Source organism: Corythoichthys intestinalis, chromosome 21 (assembly GCF_030265065.1).
Source record: "Corythoichthys intestinalis isolate RoL2023-P3 chromosome 21, ASM3026506v1, whole genome shotgun sequence".
Taxonomy (NCBI): Eukaryota; Metazoa; Chordata; class Actinopteri; order Syngnathiformes; family Syngnathidae; genus Corythoichthys; species Corythoichthys intestinalis.
The window spans coordinates 27,474,109-27,502,097 of record NC_080415.1 but is presented as its reverse complement, the minus strand read 5'-3'; the positions used below and the strand labels follow the sequence as shown (position 1 = coordinate 27,502,097).

Below are 27,989 nucleotides of genomic sequence, written 5' to 3'. Positions count from 1 at the left end.
GAAAAATGAGTGCCCTTGTGTTGTCGTTGTATCTTTTTAATATTTAACTTATGTGTCATATTTACAGTATGTACAATTATTTAAACTGAATGAAGTTATAAAAATCACATTCACATATTCTTGAACACACATCAAGGCACCGTTTGCTAAAAATAATGAGGCTGTCACATGACTTATGGCAAGGACGTCACATGACTGATATTTGTTCAAAGAGCTGGGCGGTGGGCCTCTATCTTGGCAACTTAAAGCGTCCTTGTTCTGGCCGGCGACATGCTGTGTGGACCGGCGATGCTCGCCATTTTTTTAGGGGTTTTTTTCATCCTCCGGTCTTCCGTGGCGAAAACAACATGCTACTCCTATGACTGAAGCGTGAGGCACTTGTCTGATTGGTCCGTGATCGCAGAGGGGGATGTAAAAGCCTTCGACGCAGCTTCACTTGGCCACTTTGTAGTTGCTCAGATCCAGAGGTTCTCTGCTGGGGATGCACCAGTCGTCAGCCTCCTGGCTTACTTTGTAGTTCCTCAGCGCCGTTTTGTTGTACACCGGGAGCCTCTCGATGGAGTCTGTCGACAGCGCCTGCAGTAATCATGAGCACGTTACGCAGGGTTCTCAAACTCAGTTTATCCGGTGGCCGCTGGAGATAGTTTGGACTACATCACTATTCCTTCCAAAAAGTTTCAAGTATTAAAAAAATACAAGTACCGTATTTTTCGGACTATAGGTCACACCTGACTATAAGTCGCACCAGCCATAAAATGCCCAACGAAGAGGAAAAAAACATGTATAAGTCGCATTTTGGGGGGAAATTTACTTGATAAAATCCAACACATAGAACAGATATGTCATCTTGAAAGGCAATTAAAAATTAAAATACAAAACAGAACAACATGCTGAATAAGTGTACAGTATGATAATGTTACACGATGCATGAAGAACAAAATGCACACTTGGCCGGTATGTTAACGTAGCATAGCTATTACGAGTTATTCAGATAACTATAGCATAAAGAACATGCTAACAAGTTTACCAAACCATCAGTGTCACTCCAAAACACCAAAATATGATGTGAAATGATATAATAATGTGTGAATAATTTCACACATTAGTCGCTCCAGAGTATAAATCGAACCCAAAGCCAAATTATGAAAAAATACTGAGACTTATAGTCTGAAAAATACGGTAATCAATCTCGATCTTTACGAATATCAGTTGAGAACATGAACAGTCCTTCCGAGCATGAAGATTATTAACTAGGGGTGTGACAAAATATCGAAATGGTGATATTTCGTGATACTTTGTATCCCAAAAGGTTATCGATATGCTCCTGCCAAGAATCGAGTTATCTTTTTAAAAAGGTTTTACTGTTTAAAAAAACAAACAAAAAAACAACAAGTTGCTACCAAAATTTTTCACATTTATTGTGTCTCAATTAACTCTAAGGCTGCATTGATAGTGATCGACGCCCAATCCATTTAGACTGGGAACGTTTGTTCATTCGAAACCACAGCATTTACAGTTATTCTGTCCGATTTTTAGGGCATTTCCTGTTGAGTTCGAGTCACTGCCTATTCATTTGGGTGATTCCCAGGTCACTTCCTGTTCTGTAACTCAAAATAAACAGGAAGTGACCCATAAAATACCCCAAAATCAACAGGAAGTAACTGAAAATCAACTGGCCCAAAATTAACTCATTGCCTGGCATTGGCTGTCACTGACGGCCATGGACGTTCAATCCGTTTGAAGCGGGAGGGAGGCCACCCTCCCAGTTCAAACAGATTGGACGTCTACTAGTGATAAACTCATTCCAATTTACAGCAGAAGCTTGTTTTTCTGTTCATTAGTTGTATGTAGTATATCCTAGAATGATTTCCTGACCAATGCATCGATAATCGGTGTATCGCATATCGCAAATCATATCGTATCATGAGGTACACAGAGGTAACCACTCCTATATTTAACCCAGGAGTTGATATGACCCCATACTCATCTAAAAATGATTGAGTCTCCCACTTGTCTTGACATTTCTGTCGAAAAGACATGACTAGGTGACAGAATACAGTTGTACCTCTACTTAAGAACGTCTCTATGTACAGAATTTTCAGGTTACAACCAGTGTTGTTAATAACGGCGTTATTTTTTTCAGTAGTGGGTAATCTAATTAATTACTTTTCTCATCTTGGCAACGCCGTTACCGTTACTGAGGACGGAAAGGCATGCGTTACTGTGCGTTACTATATTGGTCGAAAAGTCTGAGGGAGACGGACTCACCGAGACGACAGAGCAGAGCAGGAGTAGGGAGGAGGCAAGAAAGTTGTGACGCCGAGCAAACGCGATGCTAGGTAGCTCTAATAATACATGTTGTAGCCGATAGCCTACAAACCACGCCCGCATGTTATGGTAGATATGGTAGACATGGTAGATATCACATGTACTGTACATAGATATAACTAGATGCAAAATGACAGACATGGCACTAAATGAGTTAGTAGACAGCCGCCATCTTAAAGCAGTAGACTTTTTAGGACGGCTCTGTTGTAGAGAACCTTCCTAGCGAACCTAAGTAACTTTTTATCTAAAATACTTCTAAATCGGCAAAATCTTGACTTGAATCTATCTTTAAATGATGAAACAGTTGTAAAACTTTCATATTTCGGAAGTAGAGAGAAGGGAACTAATGCAATAATGGGAGCAATTTTAATAACTTTTAACAGTTGATTCAGGGTAAAGGGTAAATTAGGGTAAAGAATTGGGCTCGGGCCAATTGTACCAAAAACCTTCACAAAAAACTTCACATCGTGTGGCCAATGTTTTTTTTTTTTTTTTGAGGAAAAATAAAAAAGTAATTATCACCAATTACTTTGCCAAGTAACTAATTACTCTTACATTCAGGTAATTGAGTTACTAACGCAATTACTTTTTGGGAGAAGTAATTTGTAACTATAATTAATTACTTTTTTTCAGTAAGATTAACAACACTGGTTACGACACACCTCAACTGGAAAATATGGCCTCTTGCTACAAAAGAAATGTCAGGATACGAAAGGCAAAAATACAGTAAGGGTTGCTACTCGGAGCTTCCAGAGTTTACTGAATGTAACATAATTATAACTGTTCTGCTATTGGCTATTGCCTAGCGTCTTCCTGGCATCCAATTGGCTAAGAGGGACCTGAACTGTATCCCAGCATCCTCTTTATTCACACCTCGTGTTCCGACAGCTTTACATGAGTGTATTCACTTCTTTATTCTTTGTATTTTACATTATTCACAACTCTCATCTTTTGTCTTTTATAAATTTGGGGGGGGGGGCTTGGAACGGATCAGGCCATTTACATGGAAAACGCGCCTCTACTTACGGAATTTTCAGTTTACGAAAATACCTTCAGAACCAATTAAGAGGTACCACTTTATAGACCCTACTCACCAACGTCACAGAATGACGTGTCGCTATATCCGGCCGCCATATTGTCCGTCTTCGTTTATCCGTATTCTCAATGGTTTCAATCTATACTAGCCCAGAGCCACACAAACACTCAAATGCAATCCTAAAATATTGATTTCCCCCTGAAAGAAGAGACTATTTTGTTTGGTGTTTATTAAAAAGATAATAACTTAGAATTTGTTTTGAATGTTTTATTGCTTATAGGGACATTTTTCATTCTTTCATTTTTCAAATTCACACAACAAATTTGGCACGAAAACTGCATTTGTTCATGGATAAACCACACTGGATTATAAACCACAGCTGTCCTCACTGATATTTACACCAAAATACATTAACTGGTAACACTTTATTTGACAGCGGCATCATACGACTGTCATAAAACCAAATCAACCACCATAAAGCATCGAACCAATTGGCTACAAAGCTTAATTGCTCTAAGAAGCTTCATTTGGCCATCACTGCTCCCTTGGGGGAGACAGTGAACCTTTGCTGCCACCTGCTGTCAACATTGTTGTTGTCCAACATGCCTCCTTGCATCTTCGGTTACTGTTCCAGTTGTTTCATTAATTGCTAATTATGGTATTTGGTAACGCTTTATTTGACAGTGGCGCCATAAGACTGTCATTAGACTAGTGATGCACGATAATGCATTTTTCAACCGATACCGATAACCAATAATCACCTCCTCCTTCCAGCCGATAACCGATAATGTCAAGCCGATAACTCTATTGAAAAGATATACATATATACAAATTTCAATTATAATAAAGACGAAATGTTACTGTGCAAAAATACAATTTATTGCTACTTTTTCCACATCAAATGTGAGCAAGTAGTAAATTCCAATGTCGAATCATTGTATATTAACTAATATTCATAATGCTTACAAATTAATTACTTAATTGCACAAAAAATACCTTTAGGAGGGGTTGGGGTGCCGGCCCAGAATTCGACAAAACTGTCGGTTGCACACAATTGAAGGCTAAATAAAGTATAGAATTATCGGATTGCATTATCGGTTGAATTTTTAAAAATATCTATTATCGGTGTGACGTCATAATTGCCATTATCGGCCGATAATTATCGGTAACCGATATTATCGTGCATCTTTACATTAGACAATCATAATTATGACATCACACTGTCATGAACATTACTGAATACTTATAACAGATGTCATTTAGTTTTATCCGGCAAATTATCTCATTTTTGAATGGATGTAAAAGATCCAAGCTGGATATAAATGGAGTTAGTGCCATTATTTGCCGGATGACGCTTAATGACATCTGTCATAAGCATTCAGTAATGCCCATGACAGTGTCATGTCATAATTATGACGGTCTTATGACAGTCTTATGATGCCGCTTTCAAATAAAGTGTTACCTATTAACTCAAATAAATCAACAAATAAATGAAGGAAAAAAGTAGAGGCTTAAAATCCGAAAATTACGGTAACCACGTCTGGCTCACTGGAGGAATGATTTCTCTCTCTTTGGTAAGGCTTTGAAATTGATTGTTGATGGAAAGGCCCTTCGTCTGTTTCTTTTAAAGAATTTAAGTTGGGAAAGAAAGATTGGATGTAATTTTTTCCCTTTTTTGTTTTTTTGTTGTTGTTGCACATTACAAAACAAACAGCCATCTATCATTTTATATTCGTTAATACTTGAATGCTTTGTTTTGTTTGTATAATTGTTCAATTAAACAAATAAAAAATCTTAACAAAGGCTATGTTCACACAGCAGTTCAATTCCGATTTCTTTGATCGAACTGCAACACACATCTGATTTCTGTGTGTAAACAATTCTATTCTGATTCTTTCAAATCTGACCTGGGCTCATTAGTACATGGCTAAAAATTGCATATCTTTCCGATGTCCCTGCATTCTAAATGCAGATCAGAATGAATGTGACCCATATGTCACGAACATGTGAAAAACTTCACTTTTCGATGAGACAAACAACAGACACGAATGAATAATGGCAGTTGAAGACAGAGCTTTTCTTCCGCGAACATGCGTCACACTTTGCGGCTGCATTCCATTAACACTGCAAGTTGCAAATGTTTTTGTAATATGAATGTCTACGCAAAAAAATCGGAATTAACGTAAAAATCTAAATAGGCTATCATGCCCAGCATTATAAGCGTAGCCTTGTATGTCGGCTCAAAGTCTTGTCCTACTTGCCACCATTGGCCTCTGTGCCGCAAATTAGAGAGCCCCTGTTATGGTGGCTTTGTCTTACCTTTAAGTAGATGACCGCATCGGTTCCGTGGCCCTCCATGGAGTAGAGTTGCAAATCGCCCTGGAAGTATTTGGCGTAGAGACGTGAGATTGGAAGCCCATAGCCGAAACCAGCCTGCACACAAGGAAGACTGTCTTTAGAAAGAGCTCCTGTTAGGTAAAAAATATCTTCAGTGGTACCTCTACATACAAAATTAATTCGGACTTTGTTTGTAAGTCGAAATGGTCGTATGTCTAGCAGGATTTTTCCGTAAGAATACATAATAATTCCATAAATTCGTTCCACAGCCTGAAAACCTACACTAAATCCTTAATAAATACTGCTGGTACCAGTGTTGTTTTTGTCAACGATGACGATAACAAAAATATTTTGTCAACGAACAAGTTTTTTCATGACGACATCAATGATGACTCGCTGAAAACGTGTCTTGGGTGACTAAAACATAACGAGATGGATGCCAGTTGTCATCTGACGACACAAGAATGAGATGAAAAGTTACCATAGTTTCCATCATAAATTCACAATGTGTCATATTTTCTTATTGTATGTGTAGTTAGCACGCATTTAGCAGTGTTTAGTTGTGTCACCTATGTGACGTGCTGCCCCCCTGCCCCACACCGGTGTGTAAGCTCGTGGCTATTCCAGGCTCCTTTTGTGAAACGTGTCAGGTGCTGCTTGTTAAGTTTTGCTTTCTGATCTTGGCTAGATATGCCATGTTGCTTTAGCTTTTAAAGGTCTGTGCTGAGTGATCATCACACACTAAAGCAGTGCTTCTCAATTATTTTCGGTTATACAACACCAACCCCCCCCCCCCCCCCCCCCCCGAAGACGTAAATGTTTCGCCCCCCCCCCCCCCCAAAAGTCTCTACCGCCACTGTAAATAGTAAAAATTGTTTTTTATAAAATTACTATTACGGTATGCCAAACATTGCGTCCTTTTTCCTATTAAACAATAAAGTGCGCCTTTATTAACATTTTATTTGTAACAGAAAAGACTTAAAGCGCATAAATTTGCTTAAATTAAAAAAAGAAAAAGAAAAGACGTCACATGCAAACGTTTAAAGTACAGTGACACATATTTTTGTACATTTTTGACCATTTGATACTGAAAAATAAAATGTAATGAAATCAATAAATAATAATAAATTTAAATTGATTTGCAACATTAACGCATGAGGACAATATGCCATAAAATTTTTTACCAAAAAACAAACCTGAATAGAAGAAAAACAACAGTGTCATTGGACCGAGGGACAGTTTTTATATTTGCTGCTCACAGTATTAGCTCCTTTGCAATGTTTGCAATGATGTGGGGTCATTTAGCACTGAGCATGCTAACAGTGCTCACTGGTTTACTGATGTAACACTGACAAAGCAGGACGATTTTTGGCAATATTCGGGACGTTTTAGCTGAAAAACAATCAAGCGGCTTATCAATGAGATTGGGGTCTAATGTCTTTAATTGATTTGGATTCCCGCTGTTAGCTACAAACATTTTTAGACACAGTAAACAGAGTGGTCTTTCCCTGTATTAAAAGTCAAAGCCAAACAGCCCGAAAACAGCGCATTCTCGGCGGCCAAGGGAGAACCATAGGCGAGGGCGGTCGTCGTGAGGATCCCAAGCCGAAAATGGCACTTCTCGGGCGGACACGTGTTACATGAGAACTGGAGAAGACAGTGGGTCGCCGCGTGAGCCCGGTATTCGGCAGCCAGAAAACAGCGCACAGCTCTTCATAGCTTTTTGCTCTTGCTTGGTTCAAAAAATACTGCGCATACTCTGAAAATAAGAGCACCACTGCCACCCACTGAGTGGATGTGCAAGTACACTTTATTCTAGTACGGCAAAAAAACAGTATGTTCCCCGAGGTCACACGCGCCACCCCGGGCATCGCTCTGCGCCCCACTATTTGAGAAGTACTGCACTAAACTAACTTGTAGCGTTAGCATTAGCATTTCGCGCTGCGACACGGTGTCTTCTTAAACTCTTGGAAAACATTTTACATACAGATTGTAGCATCCAGGTGAGTTTAATTAATTGCAAATAATGTGCTGTTTTCCTGCTGAATTTTGATAGAACAAATAAACTGCGGCAGTATCATAAATCGTCGTATTTCGAGCATGTCGTCGGATGTAGAAACCAATTTTTTAACTCTGACGTCGAAAAGATCGTGTGTGGATGCGATCATATGTCGAGGTACCACTGTATTTGTGGAGTTGCGGACCCACCAGCGGTGGCCGGGCATCTTCTCCAATCTGCGGCGCCGGCGCGGTGGAGTACATGTAGCTGAATAAGTTGTCGATACGGCGAAAGGGAACACCGCCGCCCTTGTCGCTCACCTGAAACATAGGACAAGGACGTCAAAGAGGGCTGAAGAAGAACAATGCGAACAGTGCAAAGTATGTCCAGAGGATGTGGCGTAACCAAATTATTTCAGGATTTGAAATGGAGACAGATGCTGCCTCATAGCACAAAAGGGAGTTTGAAAACTTCTAAACAGAGGAGTGGAATCTTTTGTTTCCTTTGAAAAGTAAGGAACCCAGTTATGTAAGTGAAACTGCTGACTAAGACGTCCACGCTGCAAAAGCAGTTTTTTATCCACATGCTGATCGACTTCAATGCTGGAAACTGCATGAAAGAAACTTACCACTTCTTAATAAAAGATGTGCTTTCAAGAAATACTCTTTCCCATGCTACATGTTATTCAGTGTTGGGTGCGGTGTTGTATTATGTAAGCCGGCATGCCTAAGACCTATATTCCTTGCCAAAATTTTCTATGAGAGCTAGACAACTACTTCCAAAGCCTTTTTCTTCACACCCAAGAACCAGGCTAAACTAAAAAAAAAGTATTACTGAGTTCATGGCTAACACTGTAAAAGTTGTAAAAATCATGGTCTATGACGGATTCCACATGCCAGCCTCTCCTAGTCCAACCATCTTCATCAATGGCAGTATTACTTAAGTATTACTGTGTTCATCACCATCAATGTAAAAGTTGGGAAGACCACGGTGCATTATGGGTGTGCTATCTAAAGCACCCCACGATTCAATTCGATTACGATTCAAGGTGCTACGATACGATTATTGAACGATCTTCACGGCATTGACGATGATCGCGATTTTCGATGACTCTTTCCCCCCTACCTCTCAGGATTTCTTTTTTCTTATTTATTGGCCACGTCATATTTTTAAGCATGGTATATTTGCCAGTATTCATGCCTATACAACACAAAGCTGACCTTAAGCTGCTCTTTTTCACAAGAAGGTGCAAAAACATAAACCGTTTCCAAGGCAGTACTTACAACAATACAATCAAATTTATACTGGTGGAATAAAATTCCACATTTTCTGGAAAGTGCCTTTAGAAATAAGTCTTCTTTTGACTAATATACTTTATTTTCCCAGATTTCTGTAGTGTTATCGCTGTACTTAATCCTGGTTTTAAAACTTCTGCATATGGAGTAACTTTTGTACACCACCAAATAACGCACAAATGGACATGGAAATACATGTTGGCGAATTCGCTAATTAGCATAGCGCTTGGCGCTAACGAGTAACATCTCAAAAACAACAACAAGAAAGGCTAAACAGTACAAGAGTGTTTGTTTAGTCAACTCTTATAGACACATACGGGACTTAGCAACACACTCGGGCCATTTTCCAAAAGCGTACCGCAAGAATGCTATTTTTAGACCGCAAGGCTGCATGACGTCACCATCGTAAACCAGAAGGGGGTCAACAAAGAAACGTGCTCGCATACAACCCATGCTAGTACTGCTTGTTTTCTGTCGGTACTCTTTCAAAAAAGAACATGCCAAGTAAACACTGCTGCTATGGAACTTGTAGAAACTACTCTAGACAATACGACATACGATGGACGTTTTCTTCATATGTTTCCCGACGCCAAAAACTCAGAGGAAATAATGTGAACAATGGATCAACTTGTGTGGACGGCCAAAAGACCAGTTTAACACCAGCAAGGTGAAGCAATTCACTTTCATATGCAGTAAACATTTTGCTGGGGGCCATGGTGCTACAGATGACAATGCTGATCCATTGCCTGCCACAGCCTGCCCCAAAGAGATAAGCCATTTTGATATTTTTACTTAATTTTTTTGCGTGACATTTTGTCGTGCTGCTTCTGTCTGATAATGAATGACCTGAAAAAAATGTAAAATGGTATTTGACTGCCACTTTTGTTCCCTTTTCTGTTGTAAACAAACAATTTATTTGCACTTCCCCCTTACTAAAGTTAAGATTTGTTATTAATGAAAAAATTAAAAGTGTTCATTGGCTGTCACTGAGTAGCATTTGCGATCATTACACAAATATAGCAGTACAAATTACCCCCAAGAACGGTCAGAGACTTAAAATAACCAGAGGATATAATATATAAGAAAAACAGGGCATATGGTGGGAAAGGAAAGCTTGTTGAAACACGAGAATGTCATTGTCAGTGGCATTATGGCAATGCACACCAGAAAAAGGTGTCAATAAAATAGCTACCTCTGGATCAGGTCAGCTCTTTTTCCAGTCTTTTTCAGCCCCCGACACTCAAGCCATTTCTTTAACTGAACATTTGTATGTTCTTCCGCATCTTTACCAGTGAATTTGGCACCGGGACATCATTGTCGGATAGAATTGGTAGGTCTAATTCGTACATTATTTACATGCATCTAGCATGAGGGACAAACAAGTTTGACCCCCCCCCCCAGCAACAGTTGCTAACGTCATGAATGTTAATGAGCAAAGGTGACATGTTACGTCCGGTACGCTACTAACACTTGAACCTATAGCTGTTCCTTTTTGAACATTTATGAATCGTAATCAAATCGTCACATGTCGAATCTCGATGAATTTAATAATCGATGTATTGGTACACAGCTACGGTGCATGGCGCATTGTTACTCTTTGGCTGACTCGATCGTTGCCGGCCATCAGTCAAATTGGATTTGATGTTTATTGCTGTCAATGGCAGTTAATGATCATTCACTGCGAGTTCTGCACTACCCACCTTAATGGACATGTCCTCTCCTCCAAGAGAAACCAGTGCCTGAATGGGTGGCAGATCTCGGTTCTCGTGGGTCTCAATGGTCGCTCTCATGGCGTTCTGGTCATAGTCAGGACCAAAAAAAATAAAAGAACGTAGTATTAGTAAGTAATACGGACAGAGCAGGAAGAACTGAGAGCCACCCGGATTCCTGAGATGGGGAAAGGGAAAACAAATGGGTGGAAAAGGGGAAAAAATGTCACCAAAAAATTACCTTAAAAAGCTCAAAGAGCATGTGGTACAAGTGCGACGGCACATATACGATGTCGATCGCCTGCCCAATCTTCTTGGCTGCACATAAAAATAATCAGCGTTTAAATGTCATCACCCACTTGTGCGCATTTTCCACGCCAGGCTGCTTATCTCCGTCAATATTTGTCAGGCCCGCTGGGCCATTGCTTCAGCCCGAGTGCGGCTATACTTAGCGGTGGGCCCCCGGGGGTCCATCTGGCATGGGCACTTTACATCAAGTGTGTACACAACGAAGGCTAGCGTTGTTTATTCTTGCATTTAATCAGTCTATATGTCCACATAGCCTCTGGAATGTTCATTTTCATTCACACATTCACCTTCTGAAGCGACACTTGTGATTTGAAGCACAAACGGAAAAATTTAGACCACAGATGATCAACACCTTTTTAGCCTGTTTAGATCAAAATGCCGGGCTGGTTGACGTCAGATTGACCTATAAAAGAATTGTAAATACCTAAAATAAATAAATAAATAAATAAATAAGCGACAGCAGCACAAACAAAACCTTTTACAGCACAAAAGATTGTAGGGTTGCAGCTATCGATTATTTTAGTAGTCAGTCAATCGATGAACTAGTTAGTTCGAATAATCGAGTAATTGAATAAGGAACACAAAAAAATTACAACTACCCGAGCCAAGCCTCAAACGGTATAAAAAAATAAATAAATGAGGATCTAAGTACTACAAAAGAACAATTGGCTAACTGAAATAGCAAAGGTCCGCTAGCTTAAATGGTATAGAATGCTAACTCTTTTTTAATCCTCTTGACAAATGGTTCAAACACATATTCCCACAAAAAACTGCTAAATATACCTATTAATTAAATGAAGAATGCAGTAAAAAAAAACATTATCTCAAACAAAAACTTATGTTGGTCTTTACAGGTAGCAGCTGGAATAAACCAGGTGAAATGAGTTCTGTCATATTCACTATTGCCACTAGAGGGCAGTGTATCCACCCAAATCAATAACATTAAATACAAACACTTTAAAAACAAACCATTACAACGCCACTTTAATTAAAGGAATACTCGAAGCAGCAACATTTGAGTTTTTCTAATCAAAATACTCTAATCAATTAATCATTGCAGCACTCAATGGTAAACATTTTTTTTATATAAATTAGCGTCTGATGGGAGGCCACCTTCACAGAGGTTATGTGGTTTCAATCAGTCTTACAAAAAACAGATTTCTGTGCTTTGTGAATGTTGAGGCTACAAAAGAGCAAGGGCGTAGGTTTGCATAGGGACGGTAGGGACATAACACTACCAACTTTTCAGGATGCTCAAATTGTCCCCACCATTTTTTAAGCAATTTTATATGTATTATATATAGGGCTGTCAAAATTATCGCGTTAACGCGCGGTAATTAACTTTAAATTTATCACGTTAAAATATTTCACGCAATTAACGCACATGTCCCGCTCAGACAGTATTCTGCCTTTTGGTAAGTTTTACAGCAAGGTTTTTATTGCTGTCTAACAGCGAACTCTTGTGGTCGCTTTGCGACATGGTTTATTGCTTTCTTGCCAGTTCAATATGGCTGCACGACGTCTCGGGCTGACGCCTACGTTGTAATGTTGTGCTCATATGATCCTTGGACAAGATTTGTCTAAATATGGTTGTTGTAAAGAATGTACATATTATGTTAGTAAGCGAAATCTTACATTTTTTGTATGAGACGATTTTTGTTTATGTTTAGTGAACCTGTATAGCGTGCTAAGCTAACGTTGTTGCTAATGCAATGCTTGTGTATTTTTTTTTGTAGTTTCACTACGGTCTAAAGGTGACAGTGGTTTGAGGCCATTTTATTAATAAATCAGATGAAAAAGGAAGAAGTCTGATTATTAAGGCGTCGTTCACTAGCTGTCTAGCTTTGGAAAAAGTACACTCTTCAAAGTGAGGACAGCATAGACAGATTTAAATGGCAGTAGAGTGAAATGCCCACTACAGTCCTTATGTACCATATGTTGAATGTATATATCCATCTTGTGTCTTATCTTTCCATTCCAACAAATTATTTTACAGAATATATATATATAATTTACAGAAAAATATGGCATATTTTATAGATGGTTTGAATTGCGAATAATTGCGATTAATTACGATTAATTAATTTTTAAGCTGTAATTAACTCGATTAAAAATTTTAATCGTTTGACAGCCCTAATTATATAATAAGTTCCGTTATAGATCATCTTCCCATATGTTGTAAGGATAGAAATCACCCTACTAGGCATGTGCCGGTATGAGATTTTGACGGTACGATAACCGTGAGCAAAAATACCGCGGTTTCACGGTATCACGGTATTGCAATTATAGCTCCCAAAAATGTTGAGATGTATGGGTTACAAAAAAAACTTTTTTCCATTGAACAGGATTTTTTTTTTTTTCAGACCATAGTTGCACATTGGAACATGAATATATTGTTAAAATAAATAAATTATCAATAAAAAAATATTTGAAATAAAATTAAAATAAATATAACTTATAGACTATACTCACAGCCACAGCTCAAGTTTACAGCAAGAACAAAATAATTTCTATAAAGTAAAAACACTTCTGAATAAAATTTTTAAAAATTTATACTGCATGACTTTTTTTTGAGGGTGGAAAAGCTTAAGTGAAGTTTCGCCCTTTTCAGCTACTGTGTCAACTCTAGTCTACATGATGTCATGCCTTTGTGTTAAAAAGAACATAAGGAATTCATAAGTTAGGTAAAAATGTATAAGTTAGTTAAAATGTCAATATTGTTGCGGAAAGGTTTCATCTAAAAAAAAAAAAAAAAACACACACATTGGGAGTGAGACCTCACCTTGATCCAGCGAACGTGGATTTGTGCTTAGGGCAAGAGCATCGTTCGCAATTAGCGATCTTTGATGCTATCACTTTTTCCCCTTCATTCAAGCGAATCAAGCTTGTTTTCTCACTCTGCGGCTATAACACTCAACGAAGTTGCTCTCCCATCTGAGCCTAGGCTAACATTCATCTTTGTAAGCTTTTACTTGGTTTGTATATTGAATTTGAAAGGAAAATGTGTGTTTTGTTTTTGGCGAACTTTTTCCATGGTGCTAATCTGTGGAAGCTACTCACATGGAAAAATCTAATTGTACAACATTTTAAATGTATTCATTTTGTATATTAAACTTACCACGATTTGAGAGCTCAATAAATTGAAGAACAGTACGCCTTATGTTTGGAGTAACTGTTTTTGGGTTAGCTGGCTGTGTAGCCGATAGCGTCACTCTCACACACAGCAACAAACGGGAGGGGGTGAGCGCTGCTGCGCCAAGCCGCTTCTGGCTGCATTTTGTACACAAGAAAAATAGCGAATACCGTCCTACGGTCTGACGGAAAATTTTAGTGGTTTTGAAACCGCGACGTTTTCACACCACGGTAAACCGTGAAACCGGTAACCGGCACGTGCCTACACCCTACCATTATTAAGTGAATTATTTCCATTATGTTCAAACTTACATTTAGCCCTTTTCACTTTCTGAATGTGCCGGTCCATTTCCCCCCTCCCCTAAAACACACTTTTGATTGGCTGATAACTTGACACAGCCCTGACAAACACACGCTCACTCACACAACCCCGACAGAAATACATGTAGACAACATGCCGCCTCCTCAGCCCTCTTCGAAAAGGAGGGACACAAACAGTTTTATTTCCCCCAGCAGCAGCCACAGTAAGTAATCTAAAAAGACGGCAATGTTGTCGAGGAGGGAAACACACCACTAATTTTGCTACTGAAAGTCCGACCTGCATAAGAGTTAGCATAACATAAAACTGTGTGGACTTGCTAACCTGCAAAACTTAAGTAGGAAGCTGCTTAGAGAGAAGTGTACTTCTGTTAGTATTTTCAACTGTTAATGTTAATTAAACTGTAAGAAATGCTGTGAACTCTGCTGGAAACCACAGAACCAGAAAAACGTGAGCAAAAAGCTTAGAGAGAGACAGGTGCTGCATAAAAGAGAGACTGTTGCTGCATAACCGCATATGTTGCTCACACAACACAACATACACACAACATAATCATAATTTACCATGTACATAAAAAATATATGTACATTTTTAGATACCGCAAGCTACCCACTCTAGCGTTACGATCGACTGGTCGACCGCGATCGACATAGTGAGCACCCCTGATTCCTCACATCAATTAATTAGGTTGATATTTGTGAAAAAGGTAGCCCTTACCCCCGTTCACCCAATCTGTTTGGTCTTATTAATGTCCCATCCCTAGCAAAAAGTGTACATGCAAATTATGGTGTTATATTGTCCCTACCAATGTTGAGACCAAACCTACGCCCCTGCAAAAGAGCCATCTAGTTTCGACCTGGATGGGTTAAAAACTGGATTTTGGCTGCCAGTCTGAACAAGCCAATAAGTCGTCATGCCAAGCCCTTTCCTGTCAAAAATAACCAATTCTTGTAACGGTTAAACCAGTATGAGCAAACCCCAGAAGGCCTCAGGTGGGGAGGTAATTATACTAAGCAAGTCCTCATTATTAAAGACAAATCCAAGCATGTCAGCATGTCCGGACAAACACTCCCAAGGTAATCACAATAGACGTGAAAATGGAAAAATGCACTCACTGTTCAGTTCTTGTAGAATGAGAGGAGGCGAGCGCAGGTAGTACTGTTCACAAAGCATCTTGGCGCTATGGAAGGCATCTAGAATACAAAATACATGAACCGTTTACACATAGCAGAGCAGAGCCAGGCCTCGAATACGCCGCGGCGAACCGGCCGGTGCGGGCGGGTTATCTGGTACGAACGTAGCTGCCACCGCCGAAACACTATTTTTTTATTTTTACCGAAATGACCCGAGAGCCAAAGCACTGGATAAAAAAATAATGCAGTTTATACGACCACCATTCTTCATGAAAAACATGCCAATCACATTTTCACCACGGACATTTGGAAAAGTGATGTCCAGTAAGCAAGCTTATCATGACAGCACAGTGGTTAGATGATAATTTAAACATGGAGAAAACAAAGTCAGCCAGTCAATAATGCATTCAGTATGTAAAATGACGAGCGGTCAGATGACTTTGTAACGCTGCCTTTATTTTCGGCTTAACAAAACTCAGGCACAAAACGACACGCGCGTGGATGCGAGCTCCAACTCCGTCCAAATAGTACTGCCGTGTATCAGTTTAGCTGCTGTAAAGCAAATGTCGTGAGTGCCGCAAATGTAAACAAAGCGCTGCAGAATGGGTACATGACATCTCGCTCTTTTGAGTTAATCATTTTCACAGCGCAACAAAGCATATAACATTAGCAATCGCTTTTCAAATTAATTTAACTTATTTGTCTGCTCAATTACAGTCACAGTAAATAATCAAAACTTATTCACATTTATTAACACTTAACAATTTAAATATGCACATTCCTGTTGTAATGAAATAACAATAATATTCTGTAGCCACAACTATTCAAAATCTTTCCTTCTTCCAAGTTTTTTTTTTAGGATTAAGTATAATAATGTATTGCTTAAAATAGATTTACACTTAAAACTGACTAGTTTTAAGTGTAATTCTATTGGTAGTGTATACAGTGTATTAATGTTATATACGTTAGGAATGGCTTACTTTTAAAGGCATTTTTGTGCAACTTAGGTATTCACTCTGTAAGTAATTGTTGCCAAAAGTTTACCATTACACAATGTCAGACAATCTGCCATTATTCAGATGTTGGAATTGAATACTTGTTCATATTTTAAGTTGAAAAAAAGAGCAATAAATGTTATTTTTGCACAGTAATAGTTTCTTTTGGTTATACTTTAAAATTTTACATAAATTTTTCAATAGAATTATCGGCTTGACATTATCGGTTATCGGTTAGAATGAGGAGGAAATTATCGGTATCGGTTGAAAAATGTATTATCGTGCATCACTAATAATTACTGAGCTTCTTTTTAGGGCTCGGTTGAAACAAAAGTGATTGCGCGACGTCTGTAAACAGCGGTTTCCGGGGTAAAACGGACAAATTAAAATAGTTCTGGGGCTTAATGCGTCATGATTTTTCTTTGATTAAAAAAAAAAAAAAAGAAAAAAATACAGATGAGCTGTCCCAAGCCGATCGTCTCACGCTCGCTCCCTTCCTCCCTCTTCCTGCCCTTTGTTTGTCAGAGAGTGAACTGGAGTTGCTTATCAAAGTAAACGATGATTGACAGACGGTTAAGCTTTGATCTAGCCAGAGACTCTACCTTCAAAGGGCCGAATGCTTCAATCATCGTTTAACTTGTTAAACAGTTGCTGTGGCAACTTATTGTGTGTAAGTGAGCAGTTGGAGTAGATACTCAATGAAGCATTTAATAAAGACAAGCATTTTTTAAAAATAGATTCGGCGTCTATTTTATTTATTTAAAAATAATTCTGTGGGACAGTAACATGTTTAAAATTTATCATAATTATTACATTTGAATTGCTTAAAACCATTTATAAAAATATATGTATCGATCAGAGGTTGCGCTAGACTTTTTCGTTGTCTGTCATTTTGACTGACAGGGTCATAAAAATCCGGTCGTAATCTAATTTTACCCGTCACTTAAATTTTTAAAATGATAATAATGACATATTCACTAGTATTTAGTTTTCATTCATTTTTAATTAATATTCTGTCCGAACAAGCTTAACAGAGAATCCACACCGTGCACACATCAAGCAGATGAATATGTAACTTTTTCTCTGCATTGACAAAAACAGCTGAGTGTGGCCCCAGTAGGTAGGCTACGAGCCGACCTAAGCATAGCTTTAGCTTTTTTATCGACGCGACTGACAATGACATTCTCCTGTTTCAGCAAGCTATCCTTTCCCACCAGCCCTGTCTTTCTTATATATCCTCTGGTTGTCCTACGTCTCTTACCGTTCTTGGGGGTAATTTAGTTAGCTTTGTGTAGCGATCGCAAATGCTACTCGGTGACAGCCAACGAACACTTGTAATTTTTTCATTGATAACATATCTTAATCCTATAATTTATTTACACTTCCCCCTTACTAAAGTTGCTTTTATATAAATATATATATATATATAATATATATATATATATATATATATATAACAAACGGTAACAGTGGCAGTCAAATACCATTGTAATTCTTTTCAGGTCATTCATTGTAAGACAGAAGCAGTACGGCACAACGTTACGCAAAAAAAATAAGTTAAGAATATAAAAATGGCTTACCTCTTTGTCCTCTGAAAGACCATGCCAACCCAACATAATGTTTACTGCATATGAAACGTGAATGGATTCGCCGAGCTGGTGTTGATTCGCGCAAGTTGATTCGGTCTTCACATTTTTTCCTCCCTAGTTTTTGGTTCCGGAAACGTATGAAGAAAACATCCTTCATGTGTCGTAATGTCTAGAGTCGTTTCTACAAGTTCCAAAAAAGCAATGCGTGATCGGCATGTTCGTTTTTGAAAGATTACCGGAGGAAAGTAGCACTTTTTACGTTGGGTCTATGCGATGGTGGGTCTACAATGTCCCACTTCGGCTTTACTTCCGCTTTACGATGCGACGTCACGGTCTAAAAATAGCCTGCGTGCGGCACGCCATTGCGTGCCCGCTTGTGCATTATCAAATGTCTTAAGTGGGATTGCTGCAGAGGCTGTCCTTCATCCTCCACTGCATCAGTCCCTCTTTTTTCACCTCTTTTATGAACACCATCGTCGTTTTGGGGCTTTTTGAAGAAACTTCGGACACTCAGTTGCCTTGACATTTTTCCGAGTAAGGCCAACGACGTCATGCATCAAGAGAGTCAATAGCTAATTAATATGATCACTCGCCGCCCTGTGGTCTGGGGTGTGAATTGCAACCTGTCAAAATGACAGATGGACTTCATTTTTTTCCGTCACCGTTTTAAAAAACCGGTCAACGACGGAAAATATTCGGTTAACGCGACCCCTGGTATCGATAAGTTTTTTTTTACTATACTTTAGGTAAAAAGGTTAAATAAAATTAAAAAAAAATCTTATATGCATCTCTTTCTAATGATAGGTCTGAATAAACACATTGAACAAAAAAAAAAAAAAAATTGGGTGCGGGGGGCTACTTTGCGGTTTTTCACTTATCATGGCGATTTCTGGTCCCCATTAACCACGAAAAACGAGGGATCACTGTATCTATATATATTAGGGGCGTGACGATACAAACAAGTCACGGTTCAGTACGTACCTCGGTACAGGGGTCACAGTTCGGGGCGGTTTCAGTACAACAGGAAAAACAAAAAGGCTTTTTTTTTTCCTCCCAGCATTTGAAAGTTAAAGTTTGTATACCATTAAACTCTTAAATAGGTGAAATTAAAAAAAAAAAAAAAAAGTAAAAAGTGTGACCTGTTTGTTTTGGGGGGGGTGTCTATTCAATCAGTTAACATATATTTGATGTGAAAGACGTTATAGAATGGATCATGTAATGACGTGTAGAATATGAAAAGTTACGTCAGTTACTTTACAGAGAAACTAATAACGCTTACATTGAGGTAACTGAGTTACTAACTCAATTTTTGGGAGAAGTACTTAACTAATTACTTTATTAAAGTAAGATTAACAACACTGCTCATTGGCTGCCTCGATCGCTACTAGTCTAAATGAATCAGACATCTATGGCGCTGAAAGAGAATGATCAACATTTACCCTTCACCACGTCACCCACTTGGCAATGTGGGTCAATGCTGCCGATAGTGTTAGGGTGCACCGGATTGGTTGTTCCGTCAAAAATGAGCGCTGAAAAGACAGATTGGCGCTTTTAGTACGTCCAAACCAGTTCCGACTTATCTGGTCATCATGGATACGCACTGTGTTGGTTGATGAGCATGCGAATGGAGATGCGGCTCATGTAGAAGCGGTCCAGGAAGTATTGAATGTTCTGATTGGTGACAGCGTCCTGCGGGAAGACCTCCTTGTATTCCATGACGCCTTGCGCCATAGTGGGTACTACGTCGTTGTGCCGGTTCCGGATGGTCACCAAAGCGTCCACGAATCTGGATAGTGATAGAAAACCTGTCATGGTAAACTTCCTTTGAGTTGGATATTTTATTCAGTTAGCATATTTTGGCAGCCCGTATTGGACAATCTCAAAACTTCTTCAGGCAAGTCGGGGGTTTTTTTTGTCCCATCTTTCTTCTTTGTTTGCTTCCACAACAAACTACAATTGTGTAACCAGTAGCCTATTCCATAACTTACTCTCCAAGGACTTTGTGGTCATCGGGGTTCTTGTGGAGAAAGTCCAGAATCTCCATCAAACTTTGGATGTACCTAAAAAAAGAAATACATACACACAGGCTTGTGAAATTCGCAAATTGGTGTGGAAATAACGCAGCAAAACAGTCACAAGAGGAGGAAGTAGGCTAAAGTTCACAGCTGAGGAAGCGACCCTCCCCCCACTAGACATGAGGCCGATCCAGCTGGAGCAAGTACAGCTTGGTCAAAGGGTCTTGTTGTTATTCCAAGCGTGTGACGTCAGTGGACGAGGGAACTTGTTGAAAAACAACTCTGTGGCACTAGTCCAATTTGGGGTGAGTCCATTAAGTGAAACTGTCTTTCCTAAACGTTATAGCTGTAGTTTTCAGTGTTAAGGGACCAAGAAAGTTGTTTTTGGTATCATAAAATTAACATACCAGTTATGTGATTCCTTTTTTACTTTTGTTCATATCTATATTAGGGCTGGGAACCTCTGGGTGCCTCACGATACGATTTGCGATACACAGCTCACGATAACGATGATCTCACGATATGGCGATACAACAATTACTGATACATGTGTCAGGAAATCATTCTAGGATAGTCTACAAAACAACTAATTAGGGCTGAGGGCTGTAGCTATCGATTATTTTAGTAGTCGATTAATCAATGAAGTAGTTTAGGGCTGTCCCAAACGACTAATTTTCTCCCGACTAGTCAGCCGACTATTTTTACGATTAGTCGACTAATCTAATAATTAATTTTTTTTTTTTTTTTAACTGATTTAGCAATGAAATTTTTGTTGACGCTTATCAATTCACAAAAAACATATTGGAACACTCAAATTATTTATTAAAGTACAAATAAACATGTAAATAACAATAATAAATCACAAATAAACAATGAGTTCAAATGCTGATAGAATTAACTAGTGTAGCAACCCGATTGAAAAGATGGTCTCTTAAACTGATGGTTTACAACTTTTATTCCATCCTTGATGTAAACACACTGTAAGAGCTACGGTGCACACAAATAAAGCAACACAATTAGAAATTAACAAAAACTTTTCACCTTTTTCCTTTTAAACCTTATTTATATATCAATGAATTGCCTATATGAATTGCCTTTACCTTAATTTATTACCTTATCATTGACAGTCTCTCCCTTGAGTGCAATCACTGTATATACTGTATATATTTATGACCTTTTAACCTTATATAATTTTCTATACCATAAAATAAACCATAACATGAAATAAACCTTTCAATTAGCATTAAGAACAATACTAATAGCACTTATAGGCCCATTGTCAATGAAACATTATTATTTAGTGAGGCGACAGCACCCTCTGGTGTACAAAAAATGAAAAAAAAAAAAAAAATTACAAACTGCGTGAAGGCGCTTGAAGTGTTTTATGGAGATAGAATAGTGCCAAAAGAAGTGAGGTTGTAAAATGAAAATTCTTCCTGTAAAATGACCATTTTTAACTAAAAAACACTTGTATTACCGACTTTTTCCTTTTGTAATAAACATGAAAAAAACACAATGTAAAAAATACATTATACAAGTGTTTTTTTTCCAATCACAAGTGATTTTTTTTGTTCTACGGGTGTTTTTTCTTAGCTACAGGTTAAAAAGTTTTGTCTCACCCTTGTCGCGTTTTATGAGACAAAAAAAATACTCGTAACCTAGTTTTAAAATAAAAACATACCTGTAAAATGACTAATCTTAACTAAAAAACACTTGTATTTTAACTAAAAAAAACACTTGTATTTCCAAATTTTTTCGTTGTGAAATAAACATGAAAAAACAATATTATAAAATTTCTTCAAGTGTTTTTTTTCCTCATTTACAAGTGATTTTTTTTGTTCTACGGGTGTTTTTTCTTAGCTACAGGTTAAAAAGTTTTGTCTCACCCTTGTCGCGTTTTATGAGACAAAAAAAATACTTGTAACCTAGTTTTAAAATAAAAACATACCTGTAAAATGACTCATCTTAACTAAAAAACACTTGTATTTTAACTAAAAAAACACTTGTATTTCCAAATTTTTCGTTGTGAAATAAACATGAAAAAACAATATTAAAAAATTTCTTCAAGTGTTTTTTTCCCCCATTTACAAGTGATTTTTTTATTTTTCTACAGGTGTTTTTTTCTTTGCTACAGGTGAAAAAGTTTCGTCTCACCCCTTGTGGCGTTTTCTGAGACAAAAGTCACTTGTAACCAAAGATGAAAAAATCTACTTGTACATCGAAATAATATGTTGTAAAACACAAAAATATCATTCCAAGTCGTGGTCAAAAGAAGACGTTAGTTAAGAAAGAACACAATCTAGTGAATAGTTCTTCGGGTGTTTTATCTTTAATAATCTACAAGTGTTTTCTGAGCATGTACAACTAAATTTCGGCCCAAGCATGTGATGTGAGGCAAAATTCAGACCAATCGGAACGGCGATTGTTCAGGAGGAGGGCGGGACACACCATTGCCGACCTGCTCCTTCTTGCTTTATTCATCACGGCAGAGTACGACAGAAATGGCAGAGCACGCTGTCCCGCCCTCCTCCTGAACAATCGCCGTTCCGATTGGTCTGAATTTTGCCTCACATCACATGCTTGGGCCGAAATTTAGTTGTACATGCTCAGAAAACACTTGTAGATTATTAAAGATAAAACACCTGAAGAACTATTCACTAGATTGTGTTCTTTCTTAACTAACGTCTTCTTTTGACCACGACTTGGAATGATATTTTTGTGTTTTACAACATATTATTTCGATGTACAAGTAGATTTTTTCATCTTTGGTTACAAGTGACTTTTGTCTCAGAAAACGCCACAAGGGGTGAGACGAAACTTTTTCACCTGTAGCAAAGAAAAAAACACCTGTAGAAAAATAAAAAAATCACTTGTAAATGGGGGAAAAAAACACTTGAAGAAATTTTTTAATATTGTTTTTTCATGTTTATTTCACAACGAAAAATTTGGAAATACAAGTGTTTTTTTAGTTAAAATACAAGTGTTTTTTAGTTAAGATGAGTCATTTTACAGGTATGTTTTTATTTTAAAACTAGGTTACAAGTATTTTTTTTGTCTCATAAAACGCGACAAGGGTGAGACAAAACTTTTTAACCTGTAGCTAAGAAAAAACACCCGTAGAACAAAAAAAATCACTTGTAAATGAGGAAAAAAAACACTTGAAGAAATTTTATAATATTGTTTTTTCATGTTTATTTCACAACGAAAAAATTTGGAAATACAAGTGTTTTTTTTAGTTAAAATACAAGTGTTTTTTAGTTAAGATGAGTCATTTTACAGGTATGTTTTTATTTTAAAACTAGGTTACGAGTATTTTTTTTGTCTCATAAAACGCGACAAGGGTGAGACAAAACTTTTTAACCTGTAGCTAAGAAAAAACACCCGTAGAACAAAAAAAATCACTTGTAATTGGAAAAAAAACACTTGTATAATGTATTTTTTACATTGTGTTTTTTTCATGTTTATTACAAAAGGAAAAAGTCGGTAATACAAGTGTTTTTTAGTTAAAAATGGTCATTTTACAGGAAGAATTTTCATTTTACAACCTCACTTCTTTTGGCACTATTCTATCTCCATATGTTTATTCACGGCCGACGTGCAGCCAAGCTTGGCATTGAAGAGACACGACAGAAGAGTGTACTCTCCTTTGTTTCTTTGAAATAAGACAATGTTTTGGACACTCTGGTGCGCTTTTTTTGGCTTTGTGCCGCTTTCCCCGCTTGCAAACAGAGCATCCGACATTCTAACTCAAATATTTTTTTAACCCTTCATTAACCGTCGACGGGATGTTGTGCTCGTCGACGGATTTACGTCATCGATGACGTCGACTATGTCGACTAGTCGGGACAGCTCTAAAGTAGTTGGTTCGAATAATCGAGTAATCGGATTAGGAAAATAAAAAATTAAAATAACTGAGCTGAACCTCAAACGGAATAAAAAAATAAGGATCTTAGTACACCAAAAAGACAATTGGCTAACTTACATAGCAAAGGTCCGCTAGCTTAAATGCCATAACAATTTTTTTTTTTTTTTTTTTTTTACAATGCTCCTAACAAATGGTTTAAACACATAGTCCCACAAAAAAAATGGCCAAATTTCGAATGCATTAAAAAACATTAGCTGAAACAAAAACTTAGCTTAACTTCTGGATTCAGCGATGTAAAATGAGTTAAGTCATATTCACTGTTGCCACTAGAGGGCAATGTATCCACCCAAATCGATAAAACTACATGCAAACTTTTTCAAAACCATTACAACGCCACTTTAATTAAGCGAATACTCGAAGCAGCAAAATTTAATTCGAATCTTTTTACGAATAAAATTACTCGTTAATTGATTAATCGTTGCAGCACTACATCTAATAAAAAGAAAAACAAGGTATTTTTTATCCTTCTGCCGTGAATTGGAACAAGTTTATGACTAGTAAACGTCCCAAACCATTTGAAGTGGGAGGGTGACAACGAAGGAACGTTCATTCGCTGCCAACGCTCCCACTTCAAATGGATTGGTCGTCTATGGTCATCAATGGCATGCAATGTGTTCATTTAGGGGCATTTCACGTCATTTCCCGTTGATTTTTGGTCACTTTCTTTTCCTTTAAGGGCATTTACGGGTCACTTCCTGTTGATTTTGGGGCATTTACAGATCACTTCCTGTTGGTTTTGGGTTACTGAAAAGGAAGTGACTCAAAATCAACAGGAATTAACCTGTAAATGTCCAAAAATGAACAGAAAGTGACCTGCAAATGTCCAAAAGACTGGCTGTTAATGCTGTAGTTTCAGTGCCATTGACAGTGCTAGACATCCAATCGAGTCAAAATAAATTGGATGTCTAGCACTTTCAATGGCAGCCAGTGAGCTAATATGTAGACACTATTCTAATGGGTGATTTTGGTAGCAACCAGTTAGTTCCTTCTTTTTCTAAACAGTGACCTTTTAAAAACGATATATTGATTCTTGGTGTCAGCATATCGATAACTTTTTGGGCTACAAAGTATTGCAATTTTATTACCTTTTCGATATATCACACCCCTAATTGATATTGGCCAAAAAAAAAAAAATCTATAACGGTCAGGCCCTCGAAAATTTTATGTCATGGTGCAATATCATAGTAATACAAATTGTATTTTTAAAATTGTCATGTTAAAATGTATTTCTCCTGTTCAACTTTGAATCTAATACATAATTATCACTGTATTGCTGCAAGGTTACAACTTATTTTATTCTCATCACACTACACTTTTCTTACAACAATAAGAAATTGTTATCGTAATCTTTTGTGAACCCTGCTACAGTGGGGCAAATAAGTATTTAGTCAACCACCAATGGTGCAAGTTCTCCAACTTGAAAAGATTAGAGAGGCCTGAAATTGTCAACATGGGTAAACCTCAACCATGTGAGACAGAATGTGGAAAAAAAAACAGAAAATCACATTGTTTGATTTTTTATTTCCAAATTAGAGTGGAAAATAAGTATTTGGTCACCTACAAACAAGCAAGATTACTGGCTGTCAAAGAGGTCTAACTTCTTCTAACGAGGCTCCACTCGTTACCTGTTTTAACTCATTATCGGTATAAAAGACACCTGTCCACAAGTCAGTCAGTCACACTCCAAACTCCACTATGGCCAAGACCAAAGAGCTGTCGAAGGACACCAGAGACAAAATTGTAGACCTGCACCAAGCTAGGAACACTGAATCTGCAATAGGTAAAACGCTTGATGTAAAGAAATCAACAGTGGGAGCAATTATTAGAAAATGGAAGACATACAAGACCACTGATAATCTCCCTTGATCTGGGGCTCCATGCAAAATCTCACCCCGTGGCGTCAAAATGATAACAAGAACGGTGAGAAAAAAATCCCAGAACCACACGGGGGGACCTAGTGAATGACCTACAGAGAGCTGGGACCACAGTAACAAAGGCTACTATCAGTAACACAAGGCGCTGCCAGGGACTCGAATCCTGCACTGCCAGAGGTGTCCCCCTACTGAAGAAAGTACACGTCCAGGCCCATCTGCGGTTCGTTAGAGAGCATCTGGATGATCCAGAGGAGGACTGGGAGAATGTGTTATGATCAGATGAAACCAAAATAGAACTTTTTGGTAGAAACACAGGTTCTCGTGTTTGGAAGAGAGAGAATACTGAATTACATCCGAAGAACACCATACCCACTGTGAAGCATGGAGGTGGCAACATCATGCTTTGGGGCTGTTTTTCTGCAAAGGGACCAAGACGACTGATCTGTGTAAAGGAAAGAATGAATGGGGCCATGTATCGAGAGATTTTGAGTGAAAATCTCCTTCCGTCAGCAAGGGCATTGAAGATGAGACGTGGCTGGGTCTTTCAGCATGACAATGATCCCAAACACACAGCCAGGGCAACAAAGGAGTGGCTTCGTAAGAAGCATTTCAAGGTTCTGGAGTGGCCTAGCCAGTCTCCAGATCTCAACCCCATAGAATATCTGTGGAGGGAGTTGAAAGTCCGTGTTGCCCAACGACAGCCCCAAAACATCACTGCTCTAGAGGAGATCTGCATGGAGGAATGGGCCAAAATACCAGCAACAGTGTGTGAAAAGCTTGTGAAGAGTTACAGACAACGTTTGGCCTCCGTTATTGCCAACAAAGGGTACATAACAAAGTATTGAGATGAACTTTTGGGATTGACCAAATACTTATTTTCCACCATGATTCGCAAATAAATTCTTTAAAAATCAAACAATGTGATTTTCTGTTGTTTTTTTTTTTCCACATTCTGTCTCTCATGGTTGAGGTTTACCCATGTTGACAATTACAGGCCTCTCTAATATTTTCAAGTGGGAGAACTTGCACAATTAGTGGTTGACTAAATACTTATTTGCCCCAATGTATTTATTTGCCAATAATTTGGATTCTATTCCAATGTTATTTACCTGGACCCGCCTGTAATAGGCAACTTTTAAATTCTGAGGCTTTTGTACACGCGTCAGTTGGATTTTAAATCTTATCCAACCACGCCAAACACTCACCATCCTTGCACAGTTTGCACCGAGGGTGTCGTGAGCAGCTTGTCCGGCAGCAGGTTAATCTCCTTCATGATGTTTGACAACCGCACCGGCAGCTCCTGTCTCAGGAAGGCGAACGAAGTTTTCTCGCAGGCGTTGATGGATCCTGTGTGCACAAAAATTGGGGGCAACATTAGAAACAATCACCCCAAATTTCCTCATTCATGAAACAAAAAATGGGTGCATTGACAGTGTGCAAAAAGTGTTAATTCCTCTGCCCCCCAATTTTCTTTTTTACATTACTCCCATCACCTAGTTATGCTGACACTCCACCATCACTTATTCCAATACAAATCAATTGGCAGCTTTATATGAGTACATTTGGAAGAAATATGTGAGACCTCCTCCCCTTGTCCTTAAGTCCCCTTCCAGTCCAAATCTGACGCAATAGATGCTCCAAATGACCAGCATGCATGCAAGACCACACTGCAGTGCATTCATCCTTATATTCAACAGAACAATTTGACAACTTGATAACAGTTCAATACACAGTATTAAACATTACTTACTGTTTTCACGTGGTTTACAGTAGCTGTGCTATTCGTATGCATTACGTGAGACTCACCGAAGTCGAGGAACTGCTTCATGGAGAGCGGCGAAGGGGAAAATTTAGAAAAATGCTCAATATGTTTAGGAACACTCGCCAGCGCGGCGTTTTTCATAATACAGCGAACGAACTTCATAGTTGAAGCCGTTTCAGGTCACGGCTGCCCAGAGTGACTGTTGCTTGTGGTTCAGGCTGCTGCAGATGCA

The 27,989-nt window shown here is 38.3% G+C and overlaps 1 protein-coding gene across 1 annotated transcript; it reads right to left on the bottom strand.

The window, feature by feature from the left end:
- On the bottom strand, positions 1 to 27,989 carry pdk2a (pyruvate dehydrogenase kinase 2a). Its single transcript, XM_057826261.1, has 11 exons — positions 27,802 to 27,989; positions 27,201 to 27,342; positions 20,170 to 20,241; positions 19,783 to 19,967; positions 19,621 to 19,710; positions 15,580 to 15,657; positions 10,946 to 11,022; positions 10,696 to 10,791; positions 7,910 to 8,020; positions 5,684 to 5,797; positions 1 to 576 (listed from the first exon to the last, which is right to left on the bottom strand). The coding sequence occupies exons 1-11, from the start codon at positions 27,917 to 27,919 to the stop codon at positions 433 to 435; spliced, it is 1,227 nt and encodes a 408-aa protein (XP_057682244.1). The 5' UTR covers positions 27,920 to 27,989; the 3' UTR covers positions 1 to 432.

Bases quoted from the DNA above. Each gene is read 5' to 3' on its own strand.
- pdk2a (XM_057826261.1), bottom strand. From the start codon at position 27,919: ATGAAGTTCGTTCGCTGTATTATGAAAAACGCCGCGCTGGCGAGTGTT. The intron at 27,343-27,801 runs GTGAGTCTCACG...TTGTGCACACAG, and splicing joins GAAGCAGTTCCTCGACTTCG to GATCCATCAACGCCTGCGAG. The intron at 5,798-7,909 runs GTGGGTCCGCAA...CCTTGTGTGCAG, and splicing joins AAGATGCCCGGCCACCGCTG to GCTGGTTTCGGCTATGGGCT.